Here is a 19,653-nt window from a genome sequence, read left to right as displayed (position 1 = left end):
GGCCGGTATTTGGACCCATGACCATCTCGCTGTGAGGCAAGACCGTTAACCACTGCACAAACGTCTTGCAAAATCAGTGCTCTCAAAATCACAGTAAATAAAATCACATTCCACCCGAGAGATATCTCTCTAGAAAAAAATGGGTACCGACTTTACTATGGTGTGCTCATAAAACTAAAAGGATTAAAAATCATACATTTTATTTTAGTATAGCAGAATGAAACTAAATCAGACTCTCACACAGAACACACTCCCAATACACCTGGATTTGTTTCTCCAAAGATGAAGGCCACATCAAAGCATATGTCAAAGAAATTCACATTTCAGACAGTGCTTTTAGTCAATCTTTAAAAATGGGAGATAGAAAGCAATCTATATGAATATTGCATAACATATTGCGCTGAGAGGAAATATCAAAGAGATAATCTATAATCAGTGCACCAATGAAAACTGAATTACATAAAAGAGTAAAAGATAGTTTCATTTAATTCACAAAACATTCAGTAATTTATTTTTATTTTTTTTAGGAGAAACCCCGGGTGGGAAACCAGACCACATCTACTGGAAAGTCAATAATTATGTGTGGACTAGATGAAATACTTAGAAATGACAAGGGGATAATTAACATACATTTTCAGTAGATATTCAACCAGAACAACCACATATCCCCAGGTTAAAAGGATGTTTTCTGTTTGATATTGAAGCTGAATGCCATGTGAAGCATTCATCCACCCACCCATCCACCGTCTGTACACCCAGACGGGTCACTCGTCGCTCACAGAACAAACACACTAAGACAGACAGCCACAACCACACACTCACACCTACATGCAATGCTGAGTCACCAGTTAACTTCAAACACATGTCTCTGGGGGAAACCTGAATGCCCACAGAAAAAAACAACCATACATGCACACAGAGGAAATATAAACACTCTATATGGCGCCCCAGCCCGGTATGTGGGGAGAGAGTGCTAACCACGACCCCACCATGTTCCCCACCCATGTGGAGCTTATGCAGAGATTTCTTTCTGATGGCATTGTACATGCTGGGAAATTATTTTCAAATTCAAGTGATTAGACTCTGATATGTCTGTTTTACTTGGTTTTAATTTTTTAGATCTTTTGTTGCGCGCCAGATGAGAAATAGAGTGATCAGGATTGACGTCATATTCTGAGCCCCTCCGTTTGAGAGAGCGTATTTTTATTATCAATGTATCTGTTAAACACTGCTTTGATCATCCCTGATTTGACCGTGGGCCTGGGAGCTTTTCTTTTTTGTAGTTTGCATGTTCTGCCTGTGCATACATGGGTTTTCTCCGTGTATTGTGACTTATGAAAATCAAGAGTCATGCAGAGTAGGGAATGTGAAGTTTTCACGATTATGATGGCCACGTTGTTGTTTATTTATTTATTTTTCTTCTTCTGGGTTTTCTGGTTTTCCTCCAATAGTCCAAAAACATGCATTTGAGGATGTTCCGTGTCTTTAAATCGCCAACAGCTGCGAATGTGTGTTTGCAGTTATGGACTGTCGATCTGGTGTGTCCTGTATTCACTCATTGTCAGCTGGGATTGGCTTTAGCACTCCGTGGCCCTGATATGGATAAAGTGATAACTACAGAACAGGGATGAGCAACTTTGATTGTTGTGATGGACCACAACAATGTCATCCTCACTACCAGGGGGCCAGATTGTGACTGAGCACCTCTACCACAATGACATATCAGTTATATGTCCGTGCTCTGTTGGTAATTTTAATGTAATTCAAATCATGTAAAAGATTCCTCTTCTTATAACCTGCAAAAGGTTGGATGTGCTAACATTTAAAAAAAGTAGCTTGCACTCTGCAAATAATGGCTACAGGGCTGATGTTTATCTTAAAAACATGGATGGACATGCCTGCGGGTTTTTTTTTCCTTGCGGAGAGACGTTGGCATTTCTGTTTCCAGTTGATCCGGATTGTGGATTTGGAATATCCGGAATCCTCAGGAAGTAATGGTACTTTAAATGGTTCTGCTGTTAGTTCTTCTGAGCGAGGCGATTGAAATCAGTTATGTTCTATATATTTAATATATCAACTATATTTGAAATGTTTTGTGGTCAATCATTGCTATTTAAGTAAATACTTAAATACTATTGAGATAATCCTGAGAATAAAGGATGCATCACACACAATCAAATAAACTGACACACTGGTAAACAAATATAGATATGATGCAGGGACCTTCTGTTGGAAGACTAAACTTGACTGCAAAATAAAAAAAATAGAACAAAAGGTTTGAATGTCACTTCAAATTGTGGCTGTACGCAGGTGCCAGATTAAGTAGAGTCAGTTTGTAATACGGTGCTATTGTGCAGCTTGATGAAACAAAAGGAAACGAAACAAAAGGATTATGATAGAATTTTAATTCTTCAATACACATCAAGTTATTCATCACAGAGATAAAATAAAGCATGGCATTTAGTGCTCGCTTTGCTTTACGTGTCACAGCTCTACAACTCGGTGAGTATACGGTGTCTCAGGCATTCAACACTACAGTGAAGTTCTTGTGGTACAGAACGTTTGATACTGCTGGCTACAGGCGGCACATACCAACCGATCAAATATCAGTTTTAATTCTGTGGCTGTCTCAACAACCATCTGGCCTCCGAAGAGGGAGGCCTGCCAACAACGGGGTGCGAACCATCGAGCTAATAGTTCCGACTTGTGAACAGTGTCGCAACACATTCAAGTATAACATCAGGAGAGAACTGCGTGACCGGAGCAGCAAAACACGACACTGGCTCATCACAGTCCGTGCTAAACCAGAAACAAGACAGGCATTCAGTCTACACATAATGCAATCTGATTTAGAAACACTTAGATATGTTAGATATAATGTACATTAAAAGCTAAGAGACCTATTAAAATAGTATGTATATATATACGGATACACATTCAGCTGCACATCAGTCACAGTTTATCAGTCGTGTGTTTTTTTGGCTATATTCTAGCAGTTAGTAGATATTGGTTGGAGTGTTAACAGCAGGTAATCGTCAAAAATAAATCCACTTAAATAAAATAAATTACACAGTACGTAATAAAAACAAACATTTCTTTCAGTCTATCCATGTCACTTCACAACGCAAATCAAACTGTACAGGCCAAAAAGTCTGATCATTCTTTTTTTTTTTTTAATCATGGAATTTGCAAGGGTTGCAAACTAGAGCACTTGCTGTGGAAATACCAACGTCTACTTCACTTTGTTAACAGCAGCTTAGCAGTGATTTTAGTAAAGCCGCACATTTTCAACCTGGCGCGTTCACAGAGTGCATATCCCACTTCACTTCTTATTTTCAATCTGGAATTTGTAAAAAGGGAAAGCTGGCTGTTAGTGTCGAGTCAAGTTCGTTTGTAGAGGCTGCTGGAATGCATCGAAGGGATTCAGATCTCCTCGGTCCCTTCTCTCTCCTTGTGTAAGACGTGGAGGGTCTGCGCCGCGTGGTCGGACCAGTGGATCAGCTCCAGCAGCACTCGGAAGGTCCACAGTTTGAGACCGAAAGCTCCCCCGGCGCCGTCGATTTCCTACACAAGGAGGGAGAGACTTAATGAAGTGACTGGGGAAACACAAAATGTGATGAGCTAAAAAAGTCTTCAGTTTGCTTTTAAGAACTCAAAACACTCGGTGCAGGTGATCAGGTCCAAATCACCACATGAACACGCTCACTAATCACCAACATGAGCCCAAGAAATCGGTTTATTTTTCCAACCCTTTTCCGGCATACAAGATTATATGATTGAAAGCCTTTTGGTGTCAGAACAGTTTTGGCTCTGGCAACAGGAAGAGATTGGAATTCTTCTCCTGTTGCTGCCTTTATGAGAGAGTGGCATGGCTGCCGGACACCACCGGGGTGGGAACGCTCAGAGAGATAGATCATAGTTACCACACAGATCCACACACTCCCAAACCAACATCCACACGAGCGTGAGCAGCACTTTCCAAACATAAACAGATACAGCAGGCATCGCTCTACATTTTCTGAAGTCATACCGTCTTAACAACAGGGACTAGGCACTAACAATCTGTGATCATCTTTTATTAATATAGAGAACAATTCAAATTCCTTATTAAGTCAACATGACAGCTCCCCCAGGGCACACGGTGGTGTAGTGGTTGACCTCACATCGAGATGATTCCAATCTGGGGATCCAGAGTCTGTGTACGTGAGTGAGTTTCCTCACATTCCTCTGGTTTCCTTCCACAATCCACAAACACGAGTTTCAAGGGTTCAAATGTAGAAATAAATAACGGCATTAGGGGAAGCAAGTGTTGCGGAATCCATATTGAATTCAAACTGTTCCTCACAACCTGGTTGCACCCTCCATACGGGTTGACATGTTTGGTTTTCAACAAAGTGGATCATTTGTCACTGTGGAGGAAAACTCAGCATGTCACCGATGACTAATGTGCATTTGTGGCTCTCCGCTAGACACTGGAGAAGCTTCTTCTCCCTTGAGGATTACAACCCGACTGGTTCCCGACTCGACTCCATGGAGCCAAGTGACACGCCTCTTAACACTTCTCTTCATCTTTAAAAGTGTTTTACCTTTTATTATTTGACAGTAGTTTTTTGGTCACTTCTAACTAGAGGAGGATGTCAAATTACTTCATTGGCTCAAGGTGAACTTCAAAAGGCAAAGAGAAAACAGTCTGACTGCTCAGTGAAGAGAAGAAAGTAACTTAAAGCTCGAGTCTTATTTCAATCCACATGATTAAACTACATTTTTGGTTTCACGTCTCTGCATAATAAAAACACAAATTCTAGACCTGAAATGTTTGTACAAAGGCTTCCATGGTAGACTTGGCAAGTTTCTACCCGAGATGCCCTTCCTTCCACAACTGGGATTCATGTCGTGGTGTCTCATATTCAAGGTAACCTGATGCGCCACCCACCAGGGGGATTGAGTTTTCCATCATGCAAACAAGGAAACACCGGATGCTTTCCACGTTTACTCTGCAGTATAGTAAAGCAATTCCAATCATACAGGCAAATGTCACTGATTGTCATCGTAGCTTTAAAGGACAAATTAAGAGTCCTGGGAGATATGGTATGGCCCAGACAAAGTGCTAAATATGATGGAGTCTGCTTGGGATTACATGAAGAGGTAGAAGATTTGAAGCAAGCCTTCTGTGCTGAGATCTGAAAGAGTCTGACATTCTTTCTGCTTCGGTTCATTTGTCTATTTTCTATTCTGCCCCTGGTCAAGGTGTCAGTCCATGACAGGACAAATAGAGAGAGACAGATAGTCCGAGCAGCTGGAGAAACCTCACATATACACAGGAAGCATGTACAAACTCCAAACACAATGGTACTCAAAGTCTGACCCGGACTCAAACAGAAATATCATTACGATAAGCTGAGAGTTCCAACCACTACTCCACTTTGCTGTACTCTGAGGATGCTCTTAATTTCCAACATTTCTTTACTCCAGCCTGAATGTATTGCTGTTTTAACCTCACAGGGTTGTTTTGGATCAAACTAATCTTTGATTCATTCACTAGCTCTACTCCATAGCATTACCCAGACAATAAAGAGCTTAGTTTCACTCACATTAAAGCTTTAGGATTTCTGTTTAATGCTCATGGTATTCAGCCATAATCAAGGGCGGTCAAGGTGGAAATAGAACACTAATCTGGTTCATGATGTTATGATAAATATGTGCAATGTAAACATGTAGGTGTTAAAACAATTAAATCAATTTTGGGAGTATTGCCTGCTTTCATACGACAGCAGCAGACATTTTCTGGCGTCTAGTATTTTTTAAGAGACAATAATCAACATTGTGTTAAGTAAGCTTAGATTTTAGAAAACTAAATTGAATAATGATAGGAATAAATATTCTAAGATGATGTAATGAAGCTGGCATGAGTTTAGGGTGAACCTAAAACTTTAGGAACCTTTCTTTGTTACATCTGAAAATGAATGCCACAACTGTAGATTACTTTGTGTTTGTTTGTTTGTATGTATGTATGTGTGTGTTAATGGCTTTCCATACTAGATCTACAGCAGTGTGTTTTCACAGGATGGTAAAAAAAAGTCTGCTAATCATCTCAAATACTGGACCTCGTTACACTGGTGATCCGGAGTAACTTCCAGGGTCACGTCGTCGGTCTCCACCAAGGCTTTGGTGGTGCGGAGCAAGTATGCCAGGCGGGCTTGGACAGTCTTCCTCAGATCCGCGTAGTCGCCCTCCAACTGGCCCCACTCTTCTTCTTCCTTCAGGATGAGGCAGTGGAGAAGTCCCAGACACTGCCGCAGCGCCAAGTGCAGCAGCTGCACCTGCTCCTCTGTGCTGGGCTCCTCCTGGTCTGGGGACAGGGACACGATGCGGCCGTCATCTGGGGTGTGGTCCGCCAAGAAGGTCTCCCTCTCTTTCTGAAAAGCCAAGAAAAGTGAGAGAATGAAGGCGGGGGTGATAGATGACTTTGTCTACTTGGTGTTCCTGGGTGCCTCTGATCTTGCACTTGTCCTGTTAATCTCACTTTAGCTCAAACACATAAGTGACAACCATATTGATGATATTGATCATGTAAAAGGTTTTGCTGAAGGGATGATGAGGCACAAAAGCAGGACAGCAAGGGGAGGGGGATCCAATACACTCTGTCCATTAGGCACCCCTGGGAAATGCAGGGTGGTGGTGGTGGTGGTGGGGTCTTTTAAAGAGATTACACAATGCACCACAGCATCTACACCAAAAACACCCAAGTACAACATTTTGAATGTTAAACATTAGTAAAACGATGTAATTCAAAGGCGACAGGTAGCTAGCTCGGTGGAGGGGAGCCTGCCGCAGATAACGGGGAAGGAGAGCCCGTCCCACCGCCCGGCGACTCGCAGTGAAGAGGCTGGAGCTCATAACTCACGTATAGCTGGAGCAGACTGGTGCATTCATGGTGCAGGAGCCGGGCGAGAGCCACCGCATTGCCCGTCCGCGACCGGGCCGGCGGCACCGGCGCGTCCAGCTCGGTTATCCGCTGCTCCTCCTGCTCTGCCATTAGCACTCAGCAGCCCTGTTTGAGGACACCGTCCCCCCCCTCCCCTCCTCCCCTCCACCTCCTCCGTCCGACTCCCTGCCCCGTAAACTCTGGCAGGAACACGGAGGCGCTTCTAGTTCGTCCTCGACGGGATGTTCCCGGTTGTTTCGGCGGCGTGAAGGCGGAGCGGAGAGGTCCTCGCGGCGGGCCGTTACTGGAACGTGTTTGTGTCCGTGCTCATGCTGGCGTGCGCCCATACGGAGGGGGATTTAATTGGTTCCGCAGCAAACGGGGCCGGTTTAGGGGGACGCACGCGAGGCCCTCCCCAACGTCAGCACGCGGCCCACCCCATCCTTCCTCAAATAAAGACAGAACTCTGTTTATTGGAGGGCTGCAGTGGGAAAACCACGAGGAGTTTACCATGTAAACATATTCCGACCAGAACAGGTCAGAACATGTCCTGACCAAAACTTCACAAAAACGAAAAAAAAAAGAAAAAAAGCCACAATTGAATTTTTTTTAAATCTTTCACTATCACAGTTTTATGATCCATTTATCTTCTATACATTCAGGGTTGCAGGGTGTAGTTAATGAAGAGAGATAGTTTGTGAAAAACGCAGGCGTCCACAGGGAGCTCGTGCAAACTCTCTATAAACACGCCCACAAGCCTGGAATGTAAACAGTGCGAGGTGCAAATGCTAACCACTGCAAGACCGTGGTGCCAATGTAACCTTCATCGTAAAGTTTCTGATCTTGATAGTGTTTGTATCTTTTTGTTTTTTTTATAATAAAAATGATAATTTCATTAGTTTTCTTGTTTTGTCCCAGCTGACTATGGGCAAAACGTAAGGACTCTAAACTATGGACCACTATTATTATTATTATTATTATTATTATTATTATTATTATTATTATTATTATAGCCATAATGTAGCTTCTCACAAGAGTCATGGTTGGACTTCATTCCGTCTGTTCATATGCCTCCTTTCCATGTGTGGGTTTTCTCCAGATACTCTGCTTCCCTAGAACATTTTTGCTGTTTCACCCATCAGAATGGACGAAACAATGCGTAGCGGTAAGCACTTTCACCTCACAGTGAGAGTATCCCTGAGGAGTTTGTTCATTCTCCCTGTATGTTTTTCCCACAGTCCAACAAATGCCATTTGAGGCTAATTGCCGTAGGCGTGAATGTGTGTGGTTATGTCTCACTGCACTAGTGATCTGTTTACTGTACAGGTTGTGTAATGTGTCTATAGTCAAATTGAATCACTTTCAGCAACCCACATAAACCCGCATGAATTTGTTCTATAGATTCCTCCCACATGTCTGTTTAAATTAACTTGAGACTCTAAATTGCTCTAAAAGTGTGACTATATTTGTGTTTGTGTATCTGTCAGTGCTTTTCTGCCTCATAGATAGGTTACACCTTATGGGGGTGGTGGTTAGGGAATATTGTGAGTCCCAGTTCTCACTTTTTTGAGAGGATTTAACATGTTCTTCTTGCTTTTGTGTGGATTTTTTAGAATGGCTGAATATGAAAATTGTAGGGTGAGGATTTGATATTTCTTATTGGGAGGGGAAATGTTGACAACATATATTGATGACAACTTGGCCAAATTATCATAACCATAACAGTCATGTAATACCATTTTGTACCACCAGATGGTATCATTGCAAGATGTAACAGTAAATAGTGAATGCCTTAATCTACTCAGTAATATTACACAAAGCAGACGCCTTCTACAATTTAATTCCAGGTCTTTCAGGGCCTGGACAGTATTTTGTGCCGCTGAAATACTGATTTTCTCTTTTCATCGAAAAAAACCTGAAGAAAGCATCTGTCAACCAGATATAATTCGGGGAGATAGTTACAACAGAACATCATTTGTTTGTGACAAAAGTTACGACAAGTTGACTGGCAACAGGAATACACTTAAAGCCAGGATGAGGTCCTCATTAAATGGTACCCGTGATGAATGACCGGTTTTAAAAGGTTTTTAATTACTTTAAAAAAGCTTTCATGCTTCTCGTTGCGGTTGGTGGCCACAGTACTGAACTACATTAGAAAACAAATCAATAAAAGCTTCTTCATCTCTTTTCTCTACACAGCTTTCTTTGCTCTTACAGCTGTTTTATATTCAGAAAACATGCACATTGTAAGTGGAAGGTGATGTTGACTTTTTATTCTTGGTGGTCGTGAGGAATTGTACCATGAGAGTTGCATTTATCATCGTGGTCGTGCATGTTCTTTAACTCTAACTCAACTAAATGACTGAACCACCTCTAATCAGGGGTTTCTGGGACTGAAAACTTTTACGTGTTTATGCCGAAGATTTGTCAGGGGTAGACTCAGTTTGGTACATCTGATTTTTAATAATTTTTTTACCGATTACTGAAAGACAAACTTCAAAATCTGACAGTTGGACAGACAGAAAACTACAGCGAATCAATCAAATCACAACATAAGGTTATTTACATTTTACAAATGAGCTCATCCCATTTTGGAAATGAGATTGCGCATAAAAATAATGTACGACCCGAGGGATAGGGTGAAAAAACAAACAAGTAATGAATGGTGAAATATAAACTCTTTAATGAGTTACTCTGAAAACAAGTTGTATTAAATAACGATTATGAGCTCTTAGGTGGGGTTGCACAGAGACAGACAAAGCTGTTGACGTACGTATTTGAACGTGATACATCTGAGTGTATTTACAGTGACAAACCATTATAGTGACATGTACATTATAGTCTGGTCTGAGGATGCAGCCAGATTCTTAACTAAAAATATACACACTTTCTACAGTATCGAACAAAACTGTCAAACACCCTACAGGGTCCTGAGAGGGAGCGCGTCCGCCATTGTTTTTCTTTCACCGCCTGTAGATGCTACTTGATGCATAGTCAAATCTTTTTTTGTTTCAGTCGTTTAAGTCTCTAAAATACATGCAAACACATGTTTACATGATAAATATATATTAAAAAAATTATTAAGTGGTGCAATAAGGGAAAAAAATACACTCCCTGATATGAGACTACTGTGATACAACGAAAACAACTTACAGCATTTCAAAAATCTACAATTTCAGCTTTTAGACTCCTTCAGTATTTTGTTTTTTCCCTGAAATAAAAGTTTGGATTTATGTCTTTTTCAGTCTGCGGCTCTACATCAAATTATCTGCGGAGACTTCGGCGCACTGCAAAAGAATGTGTCTCTCTCCCTCCTGCTCCCAAACAATGCTATCATTTTCCTTCCTCCTCACCTCGTTACCCTCCCAAATAACTTCCTCTGCATGCCGAATGTCTTCGCCCACCACCACTCTGTCCCAGAGCTCGCCCTCCCCTGGTGTCTGTGTGTCGCTGTGGGCCGTGCCGTCCCAGTGCGCGACATGTGGTGGCGCCAGTGAGCCCACGGAGCTGAGGGTGAGGAGGGTGCTCTGGGAGTCTGTGGATGTCACCGTGCTGCTCGGCAGGGAGGAGAGCTGGATGAGCTGAGGAGGGCCGGGGTAAAAGTGGGCTGGCGGAGCAGCAGCGAGGTGCAGCAAGGCGGGGGCCTGCTGAGGGCGTGCCACCAGCTGGAGGAACTGATCCGGAGTCACATCTACTTGAGCCTGTGTGACGGGTGGGAGCGCCACCTGCTGCAGCGGCGTGAGCATGCCATCTGTCACGTTCTGCTGCTCCGGGCTCTTCTGGCTTATGGACAGATGCTCAGGTTGGCCGATCACGGGGGCAGAAGTCCTTATCACAGAGCCTCCGTTCGCCGCCATGGCTTCAGCGATGAGCACCTTTGGATGGATCTTTGCCTTGTGGGCAACAACCGAGTCTTTTTTCTCAAACTTCTTGCCACAAATGGAGCAAGAGAACTGGTAGGAGCCTTCCACGTCGTGTTTCTTCATGTGCCAGTTCAAAGATGCCTTCTGACGGCAGGTGAAACCGCAGATCTCACATCTGCCACAAGGTGGAGACAAAGCGCAAGTTACAAGTCAGCTCAAGCGTCAGCGATGACTCTTGCTCTTTTGCCACAGCACAAAGAAAGCTGAACTATTCTTGTCATATACTTAAATAGAGGCACTATAATCAACCTGGTGACAGGTAAAAGATTTACATTTTAAGATTTTATGAAAGAAATATCTAGGAAGTTGTAAACTAAGAGAAAAATAATCCACAGTCTGATCAATACTGTCTGGAACCGATTGATGAAGGTTTTCTGAGACGAAGCTGTGTTTGAGAAACACATTACATCGCCTTTTATCAACTTAGACCATTTGCTTTATTGTTTATTATTAAAATATGACATCGTTTGGGAATGTATTTACATTTTCAATCACAGAAGAATAAAAATGGGACAAAATGCACAATGATGTGATGATTAAAGTTGAGTGTTGTTTACACTTTTGTGTCTGATGTGCTCATGTATTTCGCCATTATCAGATATTATGTGCTTCTCATGTTTCCTTTTTGAGAAGAAACCAACTTCAGAAACATCATAACCCTAAAGATTTCTAATAAGGAAGTGTAAATGTGAATAAGGAACAGGCGTGGCAAAAAAGGTTCAATTTCTTCCTTGACTCTTGACAAATCCTTGACAAATCAAACTCACTGGATTGGTTTCTCTCCGGTGTGAATCATCCTGTGCACCGCCAGGTTATAGGAACTCTTGAACGCACGGGCACAGTATTCGCAGATGTAATCCCTTTGATCTGGAGACAGATTTCAAGAAGGTATTGGTAGAACAAGGAAGCACAACGCAGCAGTTTCAGATTACTAGTCGGCATGCGGTTCATCAAGGCAACTCCAGCAGCTCTGTAAGAACCTGTCGGCCGTCATTGCAAAACGTGCCGCATGATACATGCCGAATCAATGGGTCGATACACAGTCATTTTCTTTAAAAATAAATGAATAAATAAATTAAAAAAAATCACCTGTGTGGTGTTTTGCATGTCGCAGCAGCTGCTTCTGCAGACGGAACAAGCGTCCACATGACGGATGATCGCACACATACTTCTTTTTCAGCAGGTGCTGGTATTTTATATGATGCTTAGATAGAAAAAAAAAAAAGAGGAGTACGTTCAGGCTAAACACATTTCACCAACAAAAATGAAGTCTCAGTCAGTACGTATACACATTTATCTTACAGTAAACATCCCAAAACAGCTCTCTCAGTCTTTACGTGATTCATTGGCAATAAACAGTGAGAGTAATGTGCAAAACGTTTCCATCTCTGACGAAAGTTATTCAAAACGTTAAATGACGAAAAACACTGACAGACACTTGTCAGAATTGGGTTGCAGAATGTCAATCTGTTGTGACGCCTTGACTGAAAACGGCAGACGACAAGAATGTCGCGCAACAGTGGTTTTTCCATTGTGAGGCCCGACGGTGACGCACCTGCAGGTAGCGTGGGTGTGCCAAGATGGTCCCGCAGCCTTCCATCTCGCAGCGGACGTACTGAACTGGTGGCTTCTTTCTGAGGGCAGAAAGGACAAAAATAGCCACCATCTTCTTCGAGTCCAAAATAATAACAAAATTATAAAAAAAAAAAAAGAAGAACACGACAACTGATGGTCACCTTCGTTTTGGCTGCCGAGGAGCTTTTTCATGTCGTCGACTTCGCCTAAAAGAATTGAACATTTTCAAAACAGAGCAGAACTCTTGTTCAGGACCACAGTGGGGGAACGTTGCATTTCAGTAAAAAAGGGATTTGGTTATGGAACCATCTAGACAAGGATTCAAAAGATTCTAAAACATGCTGGATTTAGATAATTGATTAAAACAAGGCTAATATTGAAATACAAATAAACGACAAAGGAGAATCAAAGTGTTTTTGTTTGTTTCATTCATTCATTTTCTTCCGCTTATCCGTTTCCGGGTCGCGGGGGTGACAGTCTGAGCACCGTCACCCAGATCACTTCGCACCATTTAAGAACCTTCCTGCAGGTGGTGAGCCCACGGGAAGGTGGCGCCCGGCGTGGGACACGAACCCACTACCCTGAGATTGTGAGTCTCATGCTCTACCAACTGAGCTAGCCGTTGTTTGTTTTGAATAAAATGCTGATACAAGCGAAAGTTGGCTTTGTCGCCCTCTCGGACTTTATAGTCGCTTTGGTTGTTTGTTATTTGCGTTTAATTTTCAATGGAAAACGATTATTTGAGATAACGGGGCAGAGAATACAAGTTTAATCTTTTCTGCTCCCTTTCATCCGGGGATTTGAAACCTTTTGTTCTGTGTTGGATTGAATTGCTCTTCTTATTTCTACATTGGTTGAAACAAACTAAACCAAAGAAAATAAATTAACGTGAACCTGACCCCAAGTCAAACCAGTCAGCAATGATTCACTGATGATTTGCACCGTCGTGTAGGTGTGACAAAAGGAACTCCAGTAAAAATAAAAAGTAGGTCAATGGGAGAATATCTTAAACACCATACATGATGATTTATAAATACTTGTGAATAGAGACCTGTAATTAGAACAGCAGGCTGTTTTGTGTGAATGTGAATCATAACGTTGCTGCTTAACCATGTTGTTCAATAAAAAGTTGGACCAGCAGGAAGTAAACATTCAAGAAAACAATGTAACTCCCCATCGTGCGGTCTGCTTACTTCCTGCTGGTCTCTGCGTTATCGCCCGCTCCATCCTCGATTTGCACAGCAGCCTGGGTGCTGCCCTCTTTCTCAGTGCCCTTTTCTTCTTCTTCCTCTTCTTTCTTGACCTCCGTTGGTGACAACGATGCGCCGCGCCGCGACTTTCCACTGGGGAGGTTAAGAGGACGACAAAAACTTACTACGAACACTAAAACAACTCCAATTAAAGCAACGTTCGACGGGCCCTCGCACGTTAGCAACGTGGGCTTAGTATTACATCGCAGTGTCAAAAATGTCAAATTCTATGGGTCACGCTGCACTCGACACCCGCTATTTTTTTTTTGATATCTGCTTCAATCAGGGGAATTTGTGCACTAAAACGGAGCTAAAGTTACTGTTTCATGACAAAGAGGCACTTCAGTGTTTCGGTCAATATAGGTGAACTTCAACGTGTAATGCTTTGTTAGTATTCACCTTAACTCTATTTCACTTAATTTCTGGGACTGTCATTCTCTCTTAATGTTTTCGTTTGGTAGAAATAGTAAGAAATGAGGACATATGGCATTTTTTTTATTACTTACTTTTCTTTGATTCCTTCTGCATCATGGACATCCTCTCCTTAACAAACACAGGCGACGTGCATGTTGATTCATTGTCATTACAGCAAAGGCATTTCTGAGTCTTTGAGAATAATATTTGGGACAATTACCACACGCTGAAGCTGCTGTCTCTGTCTCACTCTTGAATGTCGTTATTGCTGATTTGGAGCGTTTATCCCTTCTACTTTTGGATGTCTTTGGCCCGACATCCTGTTTGGATACTGAGGATTTCAGCATACACATGTATTAGTGGCAGATTTGTGACATCCAGCAAATAATCTCACAACGATCAAGTGTTTCTTACTCTTACTGGCTCTGGGTTTCTTTTTCTCAGCTCTGTGGGTGAACCAGACAAGGATGTTAAAAAAAAAAGCACCTAGAAATGACTGTGTTGCGTGTGGCGCTATATAAATAAAGTTGAATTGAATTACATTGTTTAACACCTAGTGACCATACAGCTTTAAGAAACCCTCGTGATTTACAAATCCGGCAAGTACTTCCCCCTGCACAGATTCTCGTCTCGTGTTATCATAAGTCCTTCCTGTAAGGAATGAAGTTATGTTGTTGCACAAGTCACTGAAATACCTGACGTATTTCTGGGCATGCACTCACCGCGTGACAGGCGCTTTTCTGCTGCGTGATGCCGCAGCTCTCCCAACGCAGTGCTGCACATTCGTAGGGTTTTTGTTGCGCGGGGTGTCCAGTGAGTCATTGCCCCCGTCAGGTGCAGCAACCGCCCGGGCTCGTAAGACACGCTGTGTGCCGGACCGAGAGCCGAGCGAGTCCCGGGGGGTCACCGCAGTGCTCGGCCGCCTTCCGCTTCTCCTCCTCCCGCTGGACGCTTCAGTCCAGTCCGGGGATGAGTTCACGGCGGCCGTGTTGTCCATACCTTATTAATAATAATGTTGATTTACAGTTTTATAACGTAGAACAATCCAGGGGGACTTGCCCATACCTTATTATTCCATGTGGAGACTTTAGTTATCAGCCGAGGCCATGTCGTTAATTAAACAGTTTAACGTAGCAGGCCTTAACCGGACCAAGTTCAACGAGCCGAGAGTCGATCTCCCGGCATCGTCCGGCCATTCATGGACGGCATTATTTGATTGGAAAAGTTATATTCCAGGAGGAATGTCATTACACAAACTCAACGCGTTATTTACTTCTTAAAGCTGTAGCATACCTTATGTTTGACTGATGGCGGCCCCGAATAGGACGCGTCTCCTTTAAGACCGGCCTACCGGAGCGCGTATGGAGAAATAATCCAGGATGAATTCACGAGATTCCATACTCAGAATAGCAGGGGATTCTGGGAAATGTAGTTACAACAACATAGATAGATAGATAGATAGATAGATAGATAGATAGATAGATAGATAGAACCTCCATTTTAATAAGTGTCTAACAACAAAACTGCAAAAAGTATTACTTCACTGAAATTATTGCACGAGATAGAATAGAATAGACTAAAAAAGAATAGAATACATACTTTATTGATCCCAGAGAGAGATTCTGCATCATAGCTCCACACAGAATAATTAGAATTAAAGTTCAAATATAGATAAGACATAATCAAAATTAAATAAGTAATATCAAATATATATATATATATATATATATATATATTTGATATTTGTTTGTTTTATATATACATATATGGGGCTATAAGAATGAAATTGACTGATAAACTCAACAAGCACTATTATCTATATATATAATAGATAATCAAAGCTTCAGACCCCCAAAAAAGTACGTAATTTACAAATCACAGGTGTGGCTGTGTCACAACAAAGGCAGTGCTGTAACACAGGATGTTTCCAGCACAGCTGACAAAATGATAAAGGCACCTCCTATCAGCAAATGGCACGTAAGGTATGCCAGGGTGTGTTGGATAGGTGAAGAGTACACTTCACTTCAACATGACAGCAACATGCTTCAGATTATATGTGGTGCAACACATAAAATCTTCCGGCACCCCTCATAACATTTATATAGCCCATTGTGGTTGTCGTCGCTATTGTTTCACCCGTTCGAATAAACATCTCACGAAAACTTTATTGAAGTCTTTTAAAGTAAAACTTGGCATGGCTGCATATGTAGTCATACAATAGTGGGTCTTGTGTAGTTCATGTCCCTAACGTATCATTAAGTACCAGGAAAGCTCATGCCAATAACAAACATGCAAATGTCAGCTCTAATAAAAGGAAACAAACATATATTGACACTGATTTCTCTAAATTTGTAAGTGTTCTGGACAAATTACAATTTGACTTTGAAAAAAACCAAAACTAATTTATTATCAAAAGATAATAATGTAGGAAAACAGCAAAAACTGTTTCAAGGCTATGTCTATTTGACAGGTTGCATTAGTTGCAAGTTTAACATTGTTTTATTTGATCTTGAAGAAAATAAATATATTTAAAAAAAAACAACAAACAAAAAGAATCTCAGACTCTATTGTCCACCTTTGTATGTGCACTTTTATTAGTGTTTGCTCACTTTAATACAGGGAAGCAGACAATCACACTTGCAGCTGCAGGCCCTTTACAGTGACCAGTACGCGGAAGAATGACACGTTCAAGTCTATTTATAGAAGGATAGCTATCTTGAGGACATTTGTAGAGAGATGATTGGATGTGCTTCACAAACTATTTTCCAGCTGCTCTTTACTAAAACCAATTGTGTTTTTCTGTCTCAGTTCAGTTGTAATTGAGTCGAGGGACCGATGTGATCAAGTCACTTTCCTTTGTTCATTGAAACCTTTTTGGATATATGGAATTTTTTTGCTCCGCTGAACAGGAGGTTACCTTTCAGACAACCAATCCTTCACTTGTCAGTGTAGACATGCATTTACAACACATGTCAGCATAGACATGTGTTACCTGGAAAGTCGCAGAGCTGCCATTGGATAATGATATAGTACTGCCTGTACTGATAGTATTGCACAGCAGCATGTATGTTCAATGCAGAAATGGCAAACCTGTCATCGGTTATTTTAATACAAATATTTCTGTAAAATATCTGATAAATGTATACACAGTCAACTCATCTACTTAAATTAAAGTGAGAAAATGCAGGTTCTATAAAGTACAACAGTAACAATGTGCAAATATGTGTATATACAAAATATAATTGTCATTTCTGAAACTGTCTGTTCGCATGGATTCAAAACTTTGATCATTTGTAAAACCACAGATCATACCCAAACCTGTATCTCAGTTTGAGTCTGAAATTAAAGAAATGCCTAATTAATAAACAAGAGCCAAAACAATTTTGAGTTATTCTTCACCGCATTATACATTTTGTTTTAAGTAAAGTCATTGTGAAACAGGACGTTCTTCCATGTCAGTGTAGTGCAGTGTTCCAGAGTGTACGCGCTGATTTCTCTCTGTGGTTCTGGGAGTATAACGTACAGATATTTATGTTCAAATGTAGTGAGCGAAAGCAAAATCATTATTTTTTGAGAATCTGAGCTACTATGTCAAAGTTTTTCCATACTATTTCACAATCCATGGCGGCGCTGAGCTGGAAACATTTCCCGTGGATGGCGGTCACTGCACTGGTGACCTGTGAGCACCAGTCCATTACAGTGCAAACAGACAGGCAGACAGACCGACAGACACGCTTTGGGACAGTGAGAGGAAGCCCAAGCACTTGTTGACAACCCATGAAAAAGGAGAGCATGCAATCTCCTGACATTGACTGAAAAACTGGCAATATTCACATCTATAACATCTCACACGACCATGCACATAAAAAAAAACAAAAAACAACAACAATAGTTTATATACGCTATGCAATTAGCCAATTACTTATTATTGTTATTGTTTTAAATTTTTTTTAACTTTTAAACAATCAGTATTAATGTAAGAATATTTATGGTTCCATCATTCAGGTCATCTCACTATGACGCTCCGAAATATTCTCCCGAAACTTTAATAAAAGTTAGATATTTAAGACCGCCCCTTGATTAATGATGTGCAAAAAACACACATTTCAAAGCTCATTAAACCACGAAGACATGCGGTCAGTCATTTTCTATTGTGCTCTCTGCTTTTCTGTCAGCAAACACTGTTTCCACCCAGATTGCCCCCCTCCGAACTCAAACGAGTTGAAAATCTATTTTTACCAATAGATGTTTTTTTCATGTTACAGTGTCATGGGTACTTTGAGTCACCATGAGATGATGGCGGTGATATAGAAGGAATTGTCACCAAACAGGATGTGTTGTTGTTCGATTATGAGAACATGATGGGAGTAACGTGAACTATTTTAAGCAGTACTTGTGCATGGCACATTAGCGCCCGAAGAAACATGTCGCATGTTTATTTCTAAATAACATGTGTCATTTACAACCGGCGGTCATTATTGTCTGACAGGTGTAGCAACATCCAGAAAAACCGGTTGCAGAAAAGAGCTTAAATATAAACGTTGTTCAGGTTTTTAAGTTTCATTTTGACCGAAAGAGCAATGTTAAGTGAGTTTATGCGTCAGATCTACTATCAGCATTGTTGACGGGCTGTCATTTTTAGATATTGTGACGTAATCATTGGGTTCTTTGTCGTCCAGCTCTTTGTCTGAGTGTTCAGACTGGATCAGGAACGTCTACAAGTTAGATCTGCCCGTGGATAAGAGCTGGAATACTGTATGCGAGAGAACGTGTGTGTGTGTGTGTGTGTGTGTGTGTGTGTGTGTGTGTGTGTGTGTGTGTGTGTGTGTGTGTGTGTGTGTGTGTGTGTGTGTGTGTGTGTGTGTGTGTGTGTGTGTGTGCGTCAGAGAGAGAAAAGAGAACGACAGACAGACAAGTGATTGGTCGAGACAAAGTTACCAGACCACATTCTATTGACCCACCTTGTTTCGTCTACATAACGTATATGATATACTGTTGAATGGATTGCACATCTGAAGCAAGTTGTTTCATTAGACCACGTTTATGTCAGCATTTTCCAGCCTGTCTATGATTAATGGTCACAGATTTTGCAGTAACCTGCAGGTTTTAGTTTTTTTTTAATGACAAAAAATCATTAAGACATCAAAATTGGCATAGCAAATAGACAGTAGGCCCTTAATTCCTTTTATAAACAACAGTCTTTGTATTCAATTCTATTACTGCAACAAGAAATGTAATCTGTTTTAAAAAAACGGTGACGGTTTGCCATCCCTTCAAAGAACTTGAAGGATTTATCAATTGTTATTGGCCAAAATGACATTATAATAATAAACAAATCTCTAAATAGGATGAAATTTGCACTGGATCAAAAAACTAAAAAAACATTCACAATCTTTTGGTCCCATCTGAACCAACACGTAGTGTCATCAACTATCACCTTTATAAGTCCTCTAACAGTTTTGAAAGCTGGAGATGGCCACAGGCCCCCTAAAGGGTTAACGGAGAAGGCTCAGCCGTGAATAAAAGTGAAACAAATCCCTGAAGTGTTTTTTTTCTTCTTTTTAAT

General features: G+C 41.3%; 2 protein-coding genes across 3 annotated transcripts; both read right to left on the bottom strand.

The window, feature by feature from the left end:
• Positions 1 to 2,388: 2,388 nt before the first annotated feature.
• On the bottom strand, positions 2,389 to 7,385 carry LOC308123510 (ciliary neurotrophic factor-like). Its single transcript, XM_080486033.1, has 3 exons — positions 6,905 to 7,385; positions 6,105 to 6,416; positions 2,389 to 3,564 (listed from the first exon to the last, which is right to left on the bottom strand). Exons 1-3 carry the CDS (start codon positions 7,034 to 7,036, stop codon positions 3,424 to 3,426), a joined length of 585 nt encoding a protein of 194 aa, XP_080342159.1. The 5' UTR covers positions 7,037 to 7,385; the 3' UTR covers positions 2,389 to 3,423.
• A 1,986-nt stretch (positions 7,386 to 9,371) lies between these two features.
• Positions 9,372 to 15,444, bottom strand: LOC308123482 (uncharacterized protein). 2 transcript variants are annotated; one of them, XM_080485992.1, is made up of 11 exons: positions 15,153 to 15,444; positions 14,810 to 15,086; positions 14,502 to 14,533; positions 14,308 to 14,418; positions 14,180 to 14,216; positions 13,617 to 13,766; positions 12,585 to 12,629; positions 12,404 to 12,482; positions 11,938 to 12,052; positions 11,616 to 11,715; positions 9,372 to 10,963 (listed from the first exon to the last, which is right to left on the bottom strand). In XM_080485992.1, the coding sequence occupies exons 2-11, from the start codon at positions 15,082 to 15,084 to the stop codon at positions 10,180 to 10,182; spliced, it is 1,728 nt and encodes a 575-aa protein (XP_080342118.1). In that variant the 5' UTR covers positions 15,085 to 15,086; positions 15,153 to 15,444; the 3' UTR covers positions 9,372 to 10,179. The 2 variants fall into 2 exon arrangements, with proteins under 2 accessions (XP_080342118.1, XP_080342117.1); XM_080485991.1 differs by having other exon boundaries at positions 14,810 to 15,421.
• Between the last annotated feature and the right edge of the window lie 4,209 nt (positions 15,445 to 19,653).

The sequence above is a fragment of the Lipophrys pholis genome (genome assembly GCF_963383615.2).
Source record: "Lipophrys pholis genome assembly, chromosome: 18".
Taxonomy (NCBI): domain Eukaryota; kingdom Metazoa; phylum Chordata; class Actinopteri; order Blenniiformes; family Blenniidae; genus Lipophrys; species Lipophrys pholis.
The sequence above is the reverse complement of the archived record's forward strand: the minus strand, read 5'-3'. Positions and strand labels throughout refer to the sequence as shown.